General features: G+C 58.1%; 1 protein-coding gene across 3 annotated transcripts; it reads right to left on the bottom strand.

Moving 5' to 3' along the window:
- Window positions 1-283: 283 nt before the first annotated feature.
- Window positions 284-14,474, bottom strand: LAMC3 (laminin subunit gamma 3). 3 transcript variants are annotated; one of them, XM_015879158.2, is made up of 29 exons: window positions 13,868-14,474; window positions 11,209-11,342; window positions 10,827-10,997; window positions 10,409-10,539; window positions 9,760-9,926; window positions 9,414-9,602; window positions 9,040-9,157; window positions 8,864-8,962; window positions 8,599-8,735; window positions 7,333-7,446; window positions 7,009-7,207; window positions 6,738-6,850; window positions 6,375-6,593; window positions 5,213-5,401; window positions 4,899-5,144; window positions 4,563-4,716; window positions 4,340-4,482; window positions 4,089-4,267; window positions 3,871-4,009; window positions 3,353-3,558; window positions 3,184-3,260; window positions 2,894-3,028; window positions 2,546-2,690; window positions 2,275-2,433; window positions 2,005-2,107; window positions 1,725-1,924; window positions 1,493-1,639; window positions 1,233-1,332; window positions 284-1,023 (listed from the first exon to the last, which is right to left on the bottom strand). In XM_015879158.2, the coding sequence occupies exons 1-29, from the start codon at window positions 14,229-14,231 to the stop codon at window positions 779-781; spliced, it is 4,722 nt and encodes a 1,573-aa protein (XP_015734644.1). In that variant the 5' UTR covers window positions 14,232-14,474; the 3' UTR covers window positions 284-778. The 3 variants fall into 3 exon arrangements, with proteins under 3 accessions (XP_015734644.1, XP_015734645.1, XP_015734643.1); XM_015879159.2 differs by having other exon boundaries at window positions 2,275-2,436; window positions 3,184-3,257; XM_015879157.2 differs by having other exon boundaries at window positions 2,275-2,436; window positions 13,868-14,472.
- Window positions 14,475-15,739: the final 1,265 nt, after the last annotated feature.

Below are 15,739 nucleotides of genomic sequence, written 5' to 3'. Positions count from 1 at the left end.
AGCCGCATCTCCAGCCACGCACACGAGGCTCGATGTTTCTGTATCAACAGCGAGCTGTTGGGCTGAGCAGGGGCATGTAATTGACTTCTCAGGGAGACAGAAGTGCCTGTGACTTCCTGCCTCTCAGCCCAGTCACTTCACACTGTGCTTTTGCTGCTGCATGGCTTTGCTTTTGCTGAGCGTGGAGCACTTACCATGATGCTCCTTGGGCAGAGGGGGGAGATGGGTTTGCTCAGGGCAGGAAAATGCTGCGCCCTTTGCAGACCTTTGGACCAGCAGAAGATGAAGCTGGAGGAATCTAAGGTCTGTGATAACAGTTTTACAAATAGCAACACATCAGACTTCAGCAAAGCTGAGTTCCAGCACTGTGAGCACAGGTAAAGCAGGTTAATGAGTGGACTGGGCTCCAGCCTGTAGCAGACCCCTGTGCTGCAGTGGGGAAGGAGGGATGGAGGGCTGTGTCTAGTGTGGAGGAGATTGGTGACAGTTCTTCATTCTCTGCCTGGTGAAAGCAATGCCATGACAGCTCTGTCCACACCTCATCCATCCCTTGTGGCTGCTTTGTCTCCTGGCCTGAGGGATGGAGCTGGTGGCTGAAGTTATGCACGGGGCACTTGGGATGCTAAGTCAGAACCAGTGTAGGTAAGGACCTGAGTGCAATATTGTATGTAAAGAACAGCAGGAGGGGTGATGCTGATGGAGTGGGTGTCCTTCACTCTGCTGGTCACTGTTGAGGGTGATGGGAGGTGTTGGGGCAGCAGCCACGGACCCAGCACTGTCACTTGGAGCAGCCTTCAGGGAGGCTTCGCAAAATGTCCTCCAGGTTCTGCTTGTCAGCCCGGATCTCTACCAAGTCACTCTCAAATGCCCGGATCCTGTCCTGCTGCAGCTCTGCCTCCTGCTGCAGCTGCCCGAGCTGCATGGCCAGGGCTCCTGGAGCATTGAGCCACAGTCGCAGCCGCTCCAGCTGCAGCTGCCCAGCTCCCAGCACTGCCTCTGCCTGCATGCCCGGCTCCAGGCCGCCTGGGTGAGATGAGAGAGCGAGGGTGAAAGACAGGAGCAGGGCAGGATGCTGAGAGCCACCTCTGGTGCAGGGCATCCAGCTGAGCCTGGACAGTGCTAATCCCATCCCCAACCCCATAACCCACTGGTGCACCCCTGACCCCACACCTCCAGCAAACCCAAGGCCCCATAACCAGGGCCACAGTCCTGGCCTTGCTCCCAGCCCTCACCCAGTCTGTTCAGCAGATCATTCAGGGTCTCGATGTCTGCCATCAGTGAGCCCCGGGCTTCCTGCAGGCTTTTTGCCATCTCGCTCACCTCCGTCCCCACCTTGCAACACAGACAGACACCTGGATTAGGGATACCAGTGACCCTTGGCTGGGTCAGGCAAGGAACAACCCCAAGGCATTCCTTATTCTGTGCTGCTCCTGATGCTCTGTGCTGCAAAGCTCCTGGACAGGATACAGCCACACGAGAGGACCTGACTCACCTGCTCTGCCTCCTGCAGGCTCTCCCTGAGCTCCTCAGCCATGTGCTGCTGCCGGGACAGTTCCTGCCGGGTCTTGTTGACCCCCGTGGTGAGCATCCTGGTGTGCTTGCGAGCCTGCTTGCTGCCCTGCAGTACAGCCTGGGCCCTCTGCCAATGACAGAGGTGGGGACAGTCACCCCAGGGGACAGCAGTGAGGGTCCTCCTCCCTTCACCCCCATCCTTCTGTTCAGACCTTACTGCTCTCCTCAGCAGCATTCTTGGCCTCCCCCGCCTTCCTCCTGGCTGCACTGGAGACAGACAAGGAGTTTCCTAGCATTTTCTCTGCTTGTTTAATCTTCTTCTGGGCCTCCACCATCGTTCTGTCCCGCACTTGTGCCATTCTCCTTCTTAGGGCAGCACGACCCTTCCGATGACCCAAAGCCTTCCTCATGCCTGCAGGGACACCCAAACTTTGGGCACCCAGCACGGGCATCCAGGCTGTGAGCAGAAATGTTCTCCCCAGAGCCTTTTACCTTCCAAGCTGCCCAGGAGGGACCCTGCACTGGCGAGCACTGCTTTCCCCTGCGAGACTGCTGAGGTGGACAGACCATGAGCAGAGCCAGCCCGGTCCTGGAGCTGGGGACGGAAAGGAAGGAGTGAGGCTGGGGAGAGGGCAAAGAGCTGCTAGAGCTCCAGCCCTGTGCCTTGGTTGGGATGCAGGAGGAAGATGCACCCAATATGCCCACAGCTCCAGCTGGCACAGGGCTTCCCCATCATTTGTTTCATGGCTGAGCAGTGATTACCTGTACAAAGCTTTGAGTGCCCTGCAGGTCCTGGCGCAGCCCAGCTGCCATGCTGAGGGATGCCGTGATGCTCTGCCAAGCTGCTGGCTCCTGTGCCTGCACTGTCTGCTCCAGTGCTGCCACCTCCTGTGCTAGGGCTCCAGCTTGCACCAGCAGCACCTGCTGTAGGTATAGAGCTATCAACAACTCCAGGAGGGCATCTCCCAGCACAAGAGGGAGCAACACTGACAGGTACAGTATGGGATGCAAACAGGAGCTGGATGCTGCTCACCTGCCCTGGAGCAGCCACCTGCTGAAGCTTCTCAGCCATACCCATGTTTGCCTCCTGGATGGCTGTGAGAGCTCTCCTGGCTTCCACTGCCACCTCTTCTATGCCAGCACTCAGCTCCTTCCATGCCCGCTGGATTTCCTCATACCTATGCACACAGGGCCAAGCAGTGCTTCAAAGCACAAGTGGCAGCTCGGGACATGGGGAAGGAGTCTGAAACACCCCCAGCATGGAGCACCATGGCTCTCCACTTTGCAATGCTGCAGTGCAATGAGTTTGTTGGGACTCAGTGATATCCCCAGGCCAGGGGGAATCCATTGCCCTGCCCCTCCACCACTGCCAGCTCCTCACCCAGCCTCCAGCTCCCGCTCTGCCTCCTGTGCCCCTCTCCCCTCCAGCAGTGTCCTCAGGAGCTCATGGCTGGTGTTGGAAGCACCCAGCGCCCTCCTCACTGCTGCCTCCACCTGTGCTGCAGTATCTCTGTGCCTGCAGAGACAAGGGAGGTGTCACTGGGACCGGTCTCTGTATGCTGGGAACAAACAGGGTCAGGCTCTGGGCTTCCCTGTTTTCACCACCACCAACCATGAGTGTGTGCCAGGAAGGTCCCAGCACAACAGTTGTCCCTATGATGCCCAACATACCTCTCTGCCAGCTCCCGTGCCTCCATTGCCCAGTGGCTCCAGTTGGTGGGCAGCAGGGGGATCTCCTGAGGAATCTCCTTGCAATACAAACAACAGCAGTGAGACCCCAGTGCCATACCATACATGGATCTGCTGCCCCAAGACAGTCACTGCCATCAGGAGCCCGCACCGTGGCAACCAGAGTGTCGGCAGCGTGCAGGATCTCCCCTTGTGCTGACTGCAGCACGGCCCTGATCTCTGACAGCAGCGTGCAGGTCTTGGAGGGTCCATGGCTGGAGCAGCCAGTAGCCCCGATAGCATTGCTGAGATGGCCCTGTGCAGTGCTCAGCATCCCTGACAGCCGTCCCACCTGTGCTGAGAGCATGGCTTGGGCACCTGTGGGCATATAAACAGCTGCTTAGTGCAACTCCTGGCTGTGCTGCCCCCATGGGTGCTTAGGGCTGCCCCAAAACAGCTGCGGGGTTCATCCATGCCCACCAAAAGGCACCAATCTGCACCTGGCATTGGCTTGCAGCACCCCACAGTGCTCTGTGCCATTGCCCTCCAGGGCTGTCCTCCCCATCTTAGTCATCCCATTGCTAACACAGGACCCCCTTGCACCCACCCAGTTATGTCACAGCACCCAGCATCCCTGCAGGGGTGACACGACGCTTTCTGTTCCCCAGCCCAAGTGGAGCTGCCTCATACCTTGCAGGAGGTGTTGTGTGCTCAGTCCATCTCCCCGGCTTGCATCTCCCATCGCAGGGGGCTGCCCCAGGCGCAGCTCACAGCCCGGTTCTTGCAGCCAATCCTCCACCTCCTGCAGCTTCACCCTGAGCCGCTCCACCTGCAGGTGAGACATGGGGGCATGGCAGTGCAGCATAGGGCTGGAGCTCCACACCACCTCGGCAGGGCATGGGGCATACCCCATCCTTCACCAGCCCGTAGCAGGTGGGACACGGCTGGCAGCTGGAGCTCGGTGGGTCAGGGAAGAAGTTGGCCTGGCAGCGGTCACACTTGTAGCCCACAAAGCCGGGGTGGCAGAGGCAGGTGCTGTTCTCATGGCACTGCGCACTGATGGAGCCCAGTGGGGAGCAGTTGCACGCTACAACAGTGGCGAGATGTCACACCACAGCTGCCAGCCCTGTGCTTAGGGCTGAGCTGCCCTCCCCAGTACCTCGGCAGCCCCTGGCTGAGAAGCCAAAGAAGCCGTGCTGGCATCTGTCGCAGCGCAGCCCTGTGACACCCGGCTGGCAGGAGCACTGCCCCGTCACCGCATGGCACCCACTGTCCTGGGACCCCATTGGGTGGCACTCACAGCTGTGCACCAAGGAGCAGAGAGCAAAATGAGGAGACACAAAGGAGCAAAGCACAGGGTGCCCATTGTGCCCCCCACTCACCTCTTGCAGCCCACGGCACGCTGCAGCCCATAGTATCCATGCTGGCACTGCCCACAGGTTCTGCCCAACACGTGTGGGAGGCAGTGGCACTGCCCTGTGACTGGATCACAGCCCTCCAGCCCCAGGGCTGAGCCATCAGGGTTGCAGTTGCATGCTATGGAGACAAAATGCTGCTTGGAGCAATGCAGAAAGGGGACAGAAACCCACTGCTGAGCTCTCATGGCTAACTCAGCCCATTGCCCAGACCCTAAACCCAGTGGGTATCCCTTCTGCCCACCCCATTGGGATGGTCTGGGCAGGGGTGGAGGCAGCAGGGCCAGCCCCGTCCATACGTACGTGCACACTTCCCAGCAGGGCTGGGGGCCAATGCATCCCCATAGAACCCCGGCCGACACTGCTGGCACTGCTCTCCCGTTGTGTTGTACAGGCAGCGCAGGCAGCGCCCGGACACGGAGTCACAGTTCCCCACAGCATTGAGGTCCACGTTCCCATGACACTGGCAGGGGATGCAGGGACGCATGGGACCCCTCTGCCCCAAGGGGTCCCCAAAAAATCCATCATCACACAGCTCACAGCGCTTCCCTACAAAGCAAACAGTGTGCAAGGGGATCCAGCTGCACCGTAGCCCCCTCCTCACATCCCAACCTCACCTCTCTGTCCTGGGGGGCAATGGGTGCACACCACCTCCCCACTGCTGGGCAGCTGGATGCAGGGTGAGTGGCCTGGGCACGGGCACGGCTTGCAGTCATCGGGGTGCCCATTGAAGGGGTTGCCATAAAACCCGGGGCTGCAGCGCTCACAGGAGGAACCCTCCGTGTTGTGCAAGCAGCGGCAGTGCCCTGTGAGATGAGAAACAGAGATGCGGTGCCAGGAGGGACATGCAGCTCCAAGGAGCCACCCTATTTGTGTGCACCCAACACAGCCAGTCACACTTTGCCTTCCTCCCCCACAGCCCCTTCCTTGCCCAGCTCTTGTTTGAAGGAGGAGGAAGTTGTGCAGGCGTGAGGTGGGTGCTGGCAGCCCCAGCATCGTGCCCCAAGTCTGCCGGCGCCTGCAGTAATGGACAACACATTTCCCAGCGCCGAGCTGCCGTGTTCTCAGCCTGGGATGGAAAACAAACGGGCGGCCGTGACCCAGCAGGGAGCGAGCGTCTCCTCGAGCCGAACTGGTGAGTCACAGCCGTCCGCAGTCAGCTGGGAGCTGGAGGAGGACCAGGAAGGATGCTCAAGGACCCCCCGCCTCCACACAGATGCTTTGCTGAATGGAGGGGGAGAAGGAAGGGGCCAGGTGATAGCAGGCAGGTTGTGCAGGAGGGAATTAGGCAGAGATGGGCAGTGGCAAGCAAAGGAAAAGCAGGTGGTAGAAAGGAGGGGAAAAAACAGCACAAGGAAAGAGCGCAGGGGCCAGGACATCTAAGCTCCGTCCCAGTTCCCAGGGCTCAGCAGTGAGATGCAGGCTGTCTGCAGCCTGGTGTCGTGTGATGCTGGCAGAACAGAGGCACACGCTGAACAAAACGTTTCCTCCAGCCCTTCCCATCCTGCCCACAAAGTTCTGTTGTTCCTTTCCATGTGCCCGGGCCAGTGGCTCCATCTGGGTACTGCACACATCACCTCATCTCCGTCTCTTCCCAGCACTGCTCTGTGCTGTTACTTGCTGTAGGGATGCACAGGGAGCCAGGCAGCATCTCTGAGCCTCTGCTCTGTGTTTCCCTGACCTCCAGGATGGCTTCCAGCATTCCTCAGAACAAGCAAAGACACAGATGTGCTCCCCATGCACACTGTGATCCAGCAAGCAGAGGGACCAGGCGCGCACCTGAGAGCGGCTCGCAGTCCCCATGCTGGTTGCAGGTGCAGGGCACACAGGTGACAAAGGGGCCACCAAAGGGGATGTCCCGCTTGAAGCCAGGAGCACAGGATTCACAGAAGGACCCAATGTAGCCAGGGGGACACGTGCATTCCTCCACCCATCCTGCCCGTGTGCCTGCACCGTGACGAGCTGACGTGAGCTGCACCTGGCTCAACCACAGCCTTCCTGCAATAGGGGAGAGCAGCATGGGGATGGGGCATGGACTATGCTTCCAGCTCTCCATCCTACCTAGAAATGCTCCATAAGCCACAGGTTTAACTGCTGCTCCCCTGTTCCCAGCTCTATGGGACACTGCCCACAGCCACCCACCTGGCCTGGGGCCATGGCTCACACGGAGGTGAAGGGCGGTGAGGTTGGAGAGCAGACGCTGGAAGCTGAAGGCTGACAGCAAAGGCTCTGTGCCCTCCTCTGCCTCATGCAGCCTGTTGGAAAAGGAGCATGGGAAGAAGGCTTCAGTTCAGCTACCCAACAGCTCAGCTCTCAAACAGTGACCCAGGCACACAGAGAAACCTGTGGTATCTCAACCCCCACCACAGAGCTTCAGCATCCCAAAGTCACCCCAAAGAGCACCACAGCACACCTGAAGGTGACAGCCTGCTTCCCATCCTGTGCCTGGCCCTCACTGCTGGACATGGTGACCTCCAGCCCCTCACCCTCCAGCACCAGCTGGACCCCATGCAGGAACACCCCGCTCTCTGCCCTGCTTCCATTCCCCTCTGCTCTCAGCAGCAGGGTCAGGGGCTGCCCGTAACTCAGACGCTGGTTCTGCAGGAACTTCTCTGTGGGAGGAAAGGGGAAGAAAATCTGAAGGACATGGATGTACCACTCATTTGGGGCCTCTGGTCCCAGTGTGGCAGTGGGATGACACAGAAAGCAGAGCAGACTGCAGGAGCCCAGCACGTACCTGGTGCATGGAGGTCCAGTGTCTCCTCCTCATCCCACTCAGCGCCAATCTCCCCATCAGCCCAGTGCAGAGGCACTGCCACATCCCCCGCAGCTGCAGCCCAGCCTTCTGGCCCTATGGGACAGCACAAAGGAGAGCAGAGAGTCACGCCCTCCCCCTATACCCCCAGAACCCCCAGTGCTGCTTTTGGGGCTCCATCCCTGCCCATGAAACCCCTCTGGTCTCTTACCAGGAGCCAGCACTTTGCAGCACCCTGCTTCACCCAGGCTCTGTGCTCTCACAGTGGCCTTGGCTGCCCCCATCCCCCCATCCTCATCTGTTTATTTGCTTAGAGTTGGAGGAAATTGTTATCTTTAAACTTTTGCCCCCCTGCCTGAGCTGCGGCACCGTGGGCTGGAATGTGCAGGAAGCACAGCAAGGGACGGGGTGTAATTGCGTTATGGTGGTTTCCTTTGGATATCAGTGAAACTCTCCCCCGCTCTCAACAGTTATTTATTTCTTCCAGCCCTGCGTGCCCTCCCTAAAGGAGAAGTCCCAAATTGGCGAGACCACAGGAAGGAAGGGGGAAAGACACTGCGTGAAGCCTGGTTTCCTTTCCAAGCTGCACAAGACAGGACAGCAATTGGCAGAGGGGTTTAAATGCCAGCAGGATAAATGCTGGCTGTGTGCATTCAGCTCTGTCTACACTTCAGGATGCAGGTAATACAGAGCTGGACATGGGTACCCCACATGGGTACATGTGTCTGTACCCACAGTGGGTGCCCGTTCTGTGCCCCTGCTGCACGGCAGATGGCATGCTTTCCCTGAGCATCTCACATCCACACACATCCCTGGATGCCAATGGGGAGATCCCTCAGCCCACCTCCTGCCCTGCCCTAGCCTGGCCACAGGTGGGGAGAGGAGGGGATGAGGGGGAGAATTTCCTTCCATCCTTTTTGTTTGTAACATTCTGACCCTTTTTTTAGTGCTCTGGCAGTCCTTGGTGTGCCCAGCCCTGCAGTGCTCCCTAAGCCATGGACAGAATACAGAGGGATGCCCTGAGGGAAAGCCTGCCCCTTGTAGAGCTGGGGGCAAAAACAGTGATTTGACAGCAAAATAGAGAAAAGGCAGATAAATCCCCCTCCCAACCATCAACACCAGTGACTCCCAGAGCAGGGTACCCAGCCCCAAAGAGGAAGGATGCTCAGCCCCAGCCTTTCCTAATCCCCCAGGTTTCCTGGCCCAAGCCCATACCTTCCACCTCACCCAGGGCCAGGAATTCCATACCTTCCCTGAAGTCAGAGCGGATGTGGGTCACCTCGTATCCATCTGCTGCCATGCAGACGGCAGAGTGGCCATAGCAAAAACAGCTGGTGCAGCCAGTGGGGTTGTGGGGCTGTAGGTTGAACCATCCAGGCTGGCATCTGGTATGGGCATGAACCAAGATCACATGGCACAGGGTGGGTAGAGCCAGGGAACCATAGTGGCATTCCAGGGGCTGATCCCAGGCTGGAAAGGAGCCACGGCCCCATCCTCATCCCGCAGTGCTTACCTGTTGCACAGGTGCCCCTCCACCCTCTCCTTGCAGGTGCAGTGCCCAGTGTTGGGGTCACAGGTGCCCACGCTGCCCGCAGGGTCACAGGCACAGGGTCTGTCCAGGACAAGATGTGGGTATAGGATGAGCCCTGGTCCCATCCCGTATCCCACCACAACCAGGCCAACCCTCACCTGCAGCCACCCTCACTCAGGCTGTGATAGCCATCCTTGCAGCGCTCACACTTCCATCCTGTCACATTGGCTTTGCAGCTGCAGGTCCCTGAGCTGTCACACTGGAGCCGCAATGAACCTGCAGGGACACAGCCAACCTGAGCTGCCCACAGATGGGCAGGTGATGGGGGGACCCTGTGCTCAAGGCCAGAGCCAGGAACTGTGCCCCAGCAAGAAGCCCACCCCAAGCAGGGCAAACCCAACCCCATGTGAGCCTCTTCCCAAATCCCAATAGGTGAGCTTGCCAAAACGCAGTGGTGCAGCAGCCCAATGGCACAACCCAAGGCTGGGGAGCATGCGAGTGAGCCCTGCCCTCCCACCCACACCCCACACACCTGCGGGGTGGCAGTGGCAGGGCTGGCAGGCGCCCTGCTGCTCCCAGCGGTAGTGGTTCTGCTGGCACTGCTCGCAGTGGGGCCCGGCCGTGTTGTCGCGGCAGTTCCTGCAGTGTCCCCCGTGCCCGGTGCGGCGGAACAGCTCTGCATCGTAGAAGCATTCCTCCGAGCGACCGCTGCAGTTGCAAGCTATGGGGAACCAGGAGGGCTGGTTGGTGCCGTGGGGTCCCATGAGGGTCCTTAGGGTGATGCTGTGGATGGGGACCCTATGGTTCTCCCCAACCAGAGCAGTGTTGCTGGATGTGCCCCTCACCACCAACACGCGCCCAACGCAGGTGCTACTCACGGAGACATTCATTGGCAGCCTCAGCCGTGCCGCGTGCCCAAGGCCGGTCCTGGTAGAAGGGCTGGCAGTGCTGGCAGTCGGTGCCAGCCGTGTTGTGCTGACACACACACTGCAGCCGACCCACCTCATCCAGTGCACACTCGCTGGCATGACCATTGCATTTACACCTGCAGGAAACTCGAGTTGCTCTGACTGCTGCTGAATGGGGATTGTGCTCACACTGCTGTGCTGGGGTGGCCGTGTCCCCGAGGCAATCCCATCTGGGAGGTCATACACTGAGGGTGGCCCATGCAGAGCACTAAGCAGCTCCAGCTGCTCCAGCCCAGGGGGCTCAGACAACAAACGGGGCTCCCAGAGCATGCCCAGCCCTTGTGCCCAGAGGCAGGCAGCTCTCAGTGGGGTGGAGTGTGATGTCTTGTGGCTGGTTTCCCACCTCCATGCTTGAAGAAGGGCACAGCATTACCCCAGAGCATCACCACCCCACATTGGCTCCCAACCCCACTGTAGCTGCAGCTGTGTCAACCCCTCCAGCAGCATTTGTGTCCCATCTGAGTGGTTTGCCCCTCAATATGCATTTCAAGCCCTTGAGCTGCCCCGAACTCCATTCATGGTCTCAGGATCCTCCCCACAGCCCCATCCCAGCCCTCACCTGCCACCAACAGAGAAGTCGGAGATGGCGTAGTAGTATGACTGCAGCACCTTGGGGTCCTTGAAGATGTCATCCCCAAAGGTATTGAGGCGGTTCAGGGAGATGAGCAGGTCAGTGACAGTCACCCACTCCTGCAGGGGACATGGTGATCTGAGAAGGGCCTGGGCCACCAGTACCAACCCCAACCAGGGCACTTCCCACTCCCTTCCTGTCTGCAGGGCAGCATGGGTGTTTTTAATAGGATCATAGAGTCATTAAGGTCAGAAAAGACCTCTCAGATCCCCAAGCCCAAGCCCAACCCACCCCAACGTGCCCACTGATGCATCCCTCAGTGCCACATCTCCATGGTTCTGGGACACCTCCAGGGACAGTGACTCCACCACTCCCCGTTGTCACCCCTCTCCCACCCCGCTGGCACCTGTAATGTGGGACTCCCATCAAAATTGTAGGCACTGGGACGGCCCTCAAGGGTGGAGAAAGCCACGTTGCCACCACTCAGTGGGGAGATGTCACTGAACTCGTCGGTGCAGAAGGCCACGTGCTCGTTCTCCCCCGGACGCAGGAACTGCCTCTGCTGCTTCCCGTAGGTCTTAGAATCATAGAACCATAGAATCACTGAGGTTGGAGAAGACCTCTGAGATCCTCAAGCCCAACCCCAACCCATCCCACCATGCCCACATCCCTGTGCCACATCGCCACCATTCTGGAACAGCCCCGTGGGAGGTGAGTCCACCACTCCCTGGGCAGCCCATACCAATACCTGACCTCTCCTTCAGAGAAGGAATTTCCTAATATCCAACCTTCTCACAGGACGCGCTGTAGAACTGGAAGGGCACCCAGGGGCCGTCGGCGTGGCTGCGCTTGTAAATGGCAAAGCTCTCAGGACGGCTGGTGTGGAACTTCAGGCGCACATAGGTGATCTCGTAGGACTTTCCTGGGGACACAGCCACCATCACGTCTTCCTCTCCCATCCCAGTTGGGACAGTGGCCAACGGTAGCAGGGCCAAATTCATCCCAGTGCTACATCCCACGTGGCTGCTGGTATTTTCCCCAGGGTGGGCAGAATTTGCCATCTATATATCTGGATGCCACCCCCCCTAACCCTGCCCAGCCCCAAATCAGTTCTTGACTTGACCACAACCTTTGGGTCATTGCATGAAGGCAGTGAATGGGTGGTGTGGGCCAGGAGCTGGTGCAAAGCCAGGGGCTGAGCAGCAGCTGGGAACAATCAGGTCTTGGTGCTTATCATCATCCCCCACGTAACAGGGAGAGGGTCAAGAGCAGCCCATTTCCAGGGAGCTGCACGCCAAGACCCGGCCTTGCTACTGCCTTTGTTGGGCTGAAGACAAACAGAGGACATCGATCCCTGGGGTGGCCAACACAGCTCTGAAATATCTTGAAAGAACTGCTAAAAAAAAATAGGGAGGGAAACTACACCAAAGTGAACATCAGAACCTCCTAATTGCCACAGATGAAGGACCGGCTCAAAGAGCGGATTGCTCCATCACAGCACCGCTCCTGACTGAGCAAAACAATTAGCTGCGAGGTTTTGGCTTTATTTGAAAAGATAATGAGTTGGGAATGTTTGAGGGGTTATTCCGGGACTAGGAAAACAAGCCTTTAATTGGGCCCATATGAATACTGTCGCATATGTGCCACGACTTTGCTGCGGGGGAGCTGAGCCCAGCCTGGCTACCGGTACTGGGGAAAGCATCTGGGACATGGAGACTGGGCCACCAGCCCTGAGGTGAGCATGGATGGGAAGATGCAGTGACAGCATGGCTGGGCTGCTCCAGGATTACCTCTCCCCAAAGCCCACGGGACGTGGCTGCACCGATGCTGGTGGGATGCCCTTGTCCCAGCCCTGCAGGCGCCCGTTCCCAGACAGCACAGCCCCAGGGGACCCTTGGCCAAGCAGAGGGGTCAGGAGAGGGCTGGAGCTGGGAGCTGTGTCAATAAATAGCCCCTGCCCCAGGGGACTCTGCTGCAAGGAGGAGGTCAGGGGGCCCACGTGGGGGCTGCAGCTCAGGCAGAGAAAGCACACTGTGGTTATCCCAAACGATGAATGTTTTTTCCAGACAGTCCCTTTTGTCAGCCAAATTACATCCACTTCATCCAAAGAAACCCAGAGTGCAGCCCATGATGTCTCCCTGGCAGGCTGCAGGGCTGGCACACTGTGGGGTGGGGACACCATGGGACAGGGGTGTGGGTGGCAATGGGAGGGGATGGTGACCAGGACTCCCAGCTCCCCCAAGGAGCTCTGGTGCCTTTTGCTTTTCCAAATACATGGGTATGTTGGGCTCCTCCCTGATGCCAAGACAAGTGCTCAGGGTTAGTGATCCTCTCTGAGTCCCACAGACTGTAGTGCACAGCTGAAGACTTGTTGAGAAGTGAGATTCAAGGGAGGATAATCTCATTAATGCCAGTCAACAGCAGACAGGTAAACACAGGATTCATCCAGCTCATCCTACAACCTATTCAATAAGCTCCCCATCACTACAGGCATGGGTGCAAGGACTCATCTGGGGCCATGTCCTGGGGGAGCAGGGTTGGGTTCAGCACCAACATTTGAGTTTTTCCTCTGTAACCCACATTTAAGCATTAAAACACTAAAAACTGCCCACAACCAGGGCTAAGAGCAGGGCCCAGAGGCGATGGAAAAGGTCAGACAGCGATGTGCTAGGCACTTTTTAGTGCAGCAAGATATATGGGGCACATAAGAACCAGGAACCCAAGTACACATGAAGAAAGAAGTGTTGGCTCAGAAAGAGATGAAGAGAGCTCTGTGCCATATCACAGCCTTGAATGGGTCTGCTCCAGCATCACTTCTCATGTGCAGGAGAGCCCAGAGCAGACATTTGCCTGCTTGCAGGGGGCTGGGAACACAGTGACCCCACAGGGCACACACCGACCCACTGCCTGTCTGTACCACAGCCCTTCACTGCCCCCCTGCAGCACACCAATGGCAGAAGAACCAAGGTTTTATAGCGCTGGCCAATAGCCAAGATAGTTTAGATGGCAGCAAAATGCAGGAAAAAAGATCCTTTTTAACATGCTAGGCATGATCCCATAGGCTGTACACACCCTGCAAGCACAGTATTTAAAACAGAGGGTTGGCTCTCAGCTGGGGAACCCTGACAGAGCTGCACGGCATTTACAGGGCTATGGTCCCCTAAAATATCCATGGCATCCTCAGTGCTGTGTGGGGATGAATGGGCACGGGGCTCCTGCTTAACTCCTTCTCTATGAACCCACACCAGCCTTGCACAGAGGAACTGGGGAGCACAGAGTGCACATGCATGGGCAGTGCTGTCCTCTCCTTGCAGCAGACCAGGAGATGCACTTAGCAATGAGCTCTCAGCAAAAAGCACCTCCCCCCTTGCACCCCACAACCTGCACTGGAGCATGGAGCACCCCACTTTGAACCCAGCACCCCGTGTTCCCCTCACCTGCACCTACCCAGGTGGAGCGTGATGTTGACCGAGTTGGGATGCTGGATACCAAAGGCCATGGACTGGCTCTGCCACCAGGTGCTCTCCTCCTGGCTGTGGAAGTCGGTGAGGAAAGAGGCGTTGTGGTGCAGCTGGGGGTCGGAGGCATCGCAGCGCTGGCACAGCTGGCTGGCATCGCGTGCGCCCATCTGCAGGCAGTAATCCTCGGGCGGGGAGCCGCACGTGTTGGTCACCAGCGGGATGCGGCCGAAAGCGGCGTTCTCGAAGTCGGGCATACAGCGGCGGGGCTGCCCCCGGGGGTCGTAGCAGGGGGACGAACCCGCAGTAACCATCAATATAACCAGCAGGACCAGCGCACTGAGCCGGGCCATAGCGGGGTGCGTCTCGCTGCGCACTGAGCTTCCTCCGGCTGGCACGAAGCGGTGGGATGGGTTGGGATGCGATGCAATGCGATGGGATGGGACAGGCCCCCAGCCCGGCACCTCCTCTCGCTCCGAGGTCCATCTACTGGATGCTGCTGGGAACGTCAAATGCTCCGTGCGCGGTGCCGGTAGTGGGGCTGGAGCTCCCCCCGAGGCCACGCTGAGCCCCACAGGTGGGGGCTGCAACCTCCCCAGCTGGTCCATCCCAGCCCCATCGCTTTAGAGATGGGCGGGTTTGAGTCTTTGGGTATCTCCATCACTCAGCCCATAGCAATTCCCTCACCTGTGCATTTTTCCCTCAAAGTGGTTGCCAATTTTTCTCACATCCTGAGAAGTGAGGGGAGAGTGTGAAGGGCTCTGAAGCACCACTCCAGTGCCCTTTTCTCCTCCCACCTCACTGACCTACTGCTCTCCACTCTCACCAACCTGCCTGGGACACCATTCTATGAACTTCCACTCCAGCACCCACAGGGGGGGTCCCAACCCAGTGTCTGCCATGGTGACAGCCCAGTCCCCTGAGCAAAATATGTCCCCATGGGTGGGGAAATCAGACACCCATAAGGCCCTCAAAGCCCTTCAGAAGTGGATGCTCATTGCACACAGTCTGTGCCAGCCCCACTCTGCAGTGTTGGTTTTGTAGTATTTGGTTGCATGGGGGAGCCCCACTTCTCCCCACGCTCCGCTAAACTACGCTGCCACAGAAACCCAGGAAACTTAGCCCTCATCTATAATTTAAGCTCCCTTCCTTTCCCTTCTCTTCTTATTTATTTTATTCTCCTCTGTGCACAGTGCAGGGAGAAAGCACCGGAGGGAAGCTGTGAATCAGAGGTCCTCAGCAGCAGCTCCCGCAGCAGCGCCGCTTCAAAGCTCCATTACCATATATTGACCCAGTGCTGACAGCCTGATCAGCTCCACTGGGAACGGCCAATTTCCCACTGCCGAGAACTGAGCTCCATCTGCCTGAGAGCCAACAGCCAGTGGCAAAGGTTTGGGGTTTCCAGCTCAGTATTCACCCCTAGGGGTCTCTAGGGACAGTTTCAAGGTGGGATCTACATCTTGTGTGTATGAGGCTTGTTGGGTGTTTTGCTGCCTTGCTCAAACAGTTTGGCCACCTCCAAGGGGACCCTCAGGCACTGAATGCACCCAGGAGATGATTTTCCCACCCATTCATCCCCTCCTGCAGGGGGGTTTGGGATGGAGAGGTGATGCTGTGCAGCCAGGGCTGGGGGCAGCTCCAGGGATGTGTGAATTCAAGCAGTGTGCAGGAGCACGCAGACCCATGGCAGTCTGTAAGGCTGTCACCCAAATATTGCTTTCCTGAGTCCATGTATGTCCAAATATATCCAAATATTTCCTGCATCCAGCCTCAAATCACTCCCTTTTCTTTGAGAATGAGATGCTGGAGGCATCTTCCCTTCCAGCTCTGGGCAGCAGCTTCACATGAGGGCTCTCACGTC

This window comes from Coturnix japonica, chromosome 17 (assembly GCF_001577835.2).
Source record: "Coturnix japonica isolate 7356 chromosome 17, Coturnix japonica 2.1, whole genome shotgun sequence".
In the NCBI taxonomy this organism is placed as follows: Eukaryota; Metazoa; Chordata; class Aves; order Galliformes; family Phasianidae; genus Coturnix; species Coturnix japonica.
This window is presented reverse-complemented; position numbering and strand designations above follow the sequence as displayed.

What these genes read in the sequence shown, in the direction of transcription:
- LAMC3 (XM_015879157.2), bottom strand. Translation starts at nt 14,231, where the DNA reads ATGGCCCGGCTCAGTGCGCTGGTCCTGCTGGTTATATTGATGGTTACT. An exon ending in ACAGCGCGTCCTGTGAGAAG is followed by an intron (nt 10,998 to 11,208) that starts GTTGGATATTAG and finishes TATGATTCTAAG; the next exon opens with ACCTACGGGAAGCAGCAGAG. An exon ending in CACACAACACCTCCTGCAAG is followed by an intron (nt 3,559 to 3,870) that starts GTATGAGGCAGC and finishes ATATGCCCACAG; the next exon opens with GTGCCCAAGCCATGCTCTCA.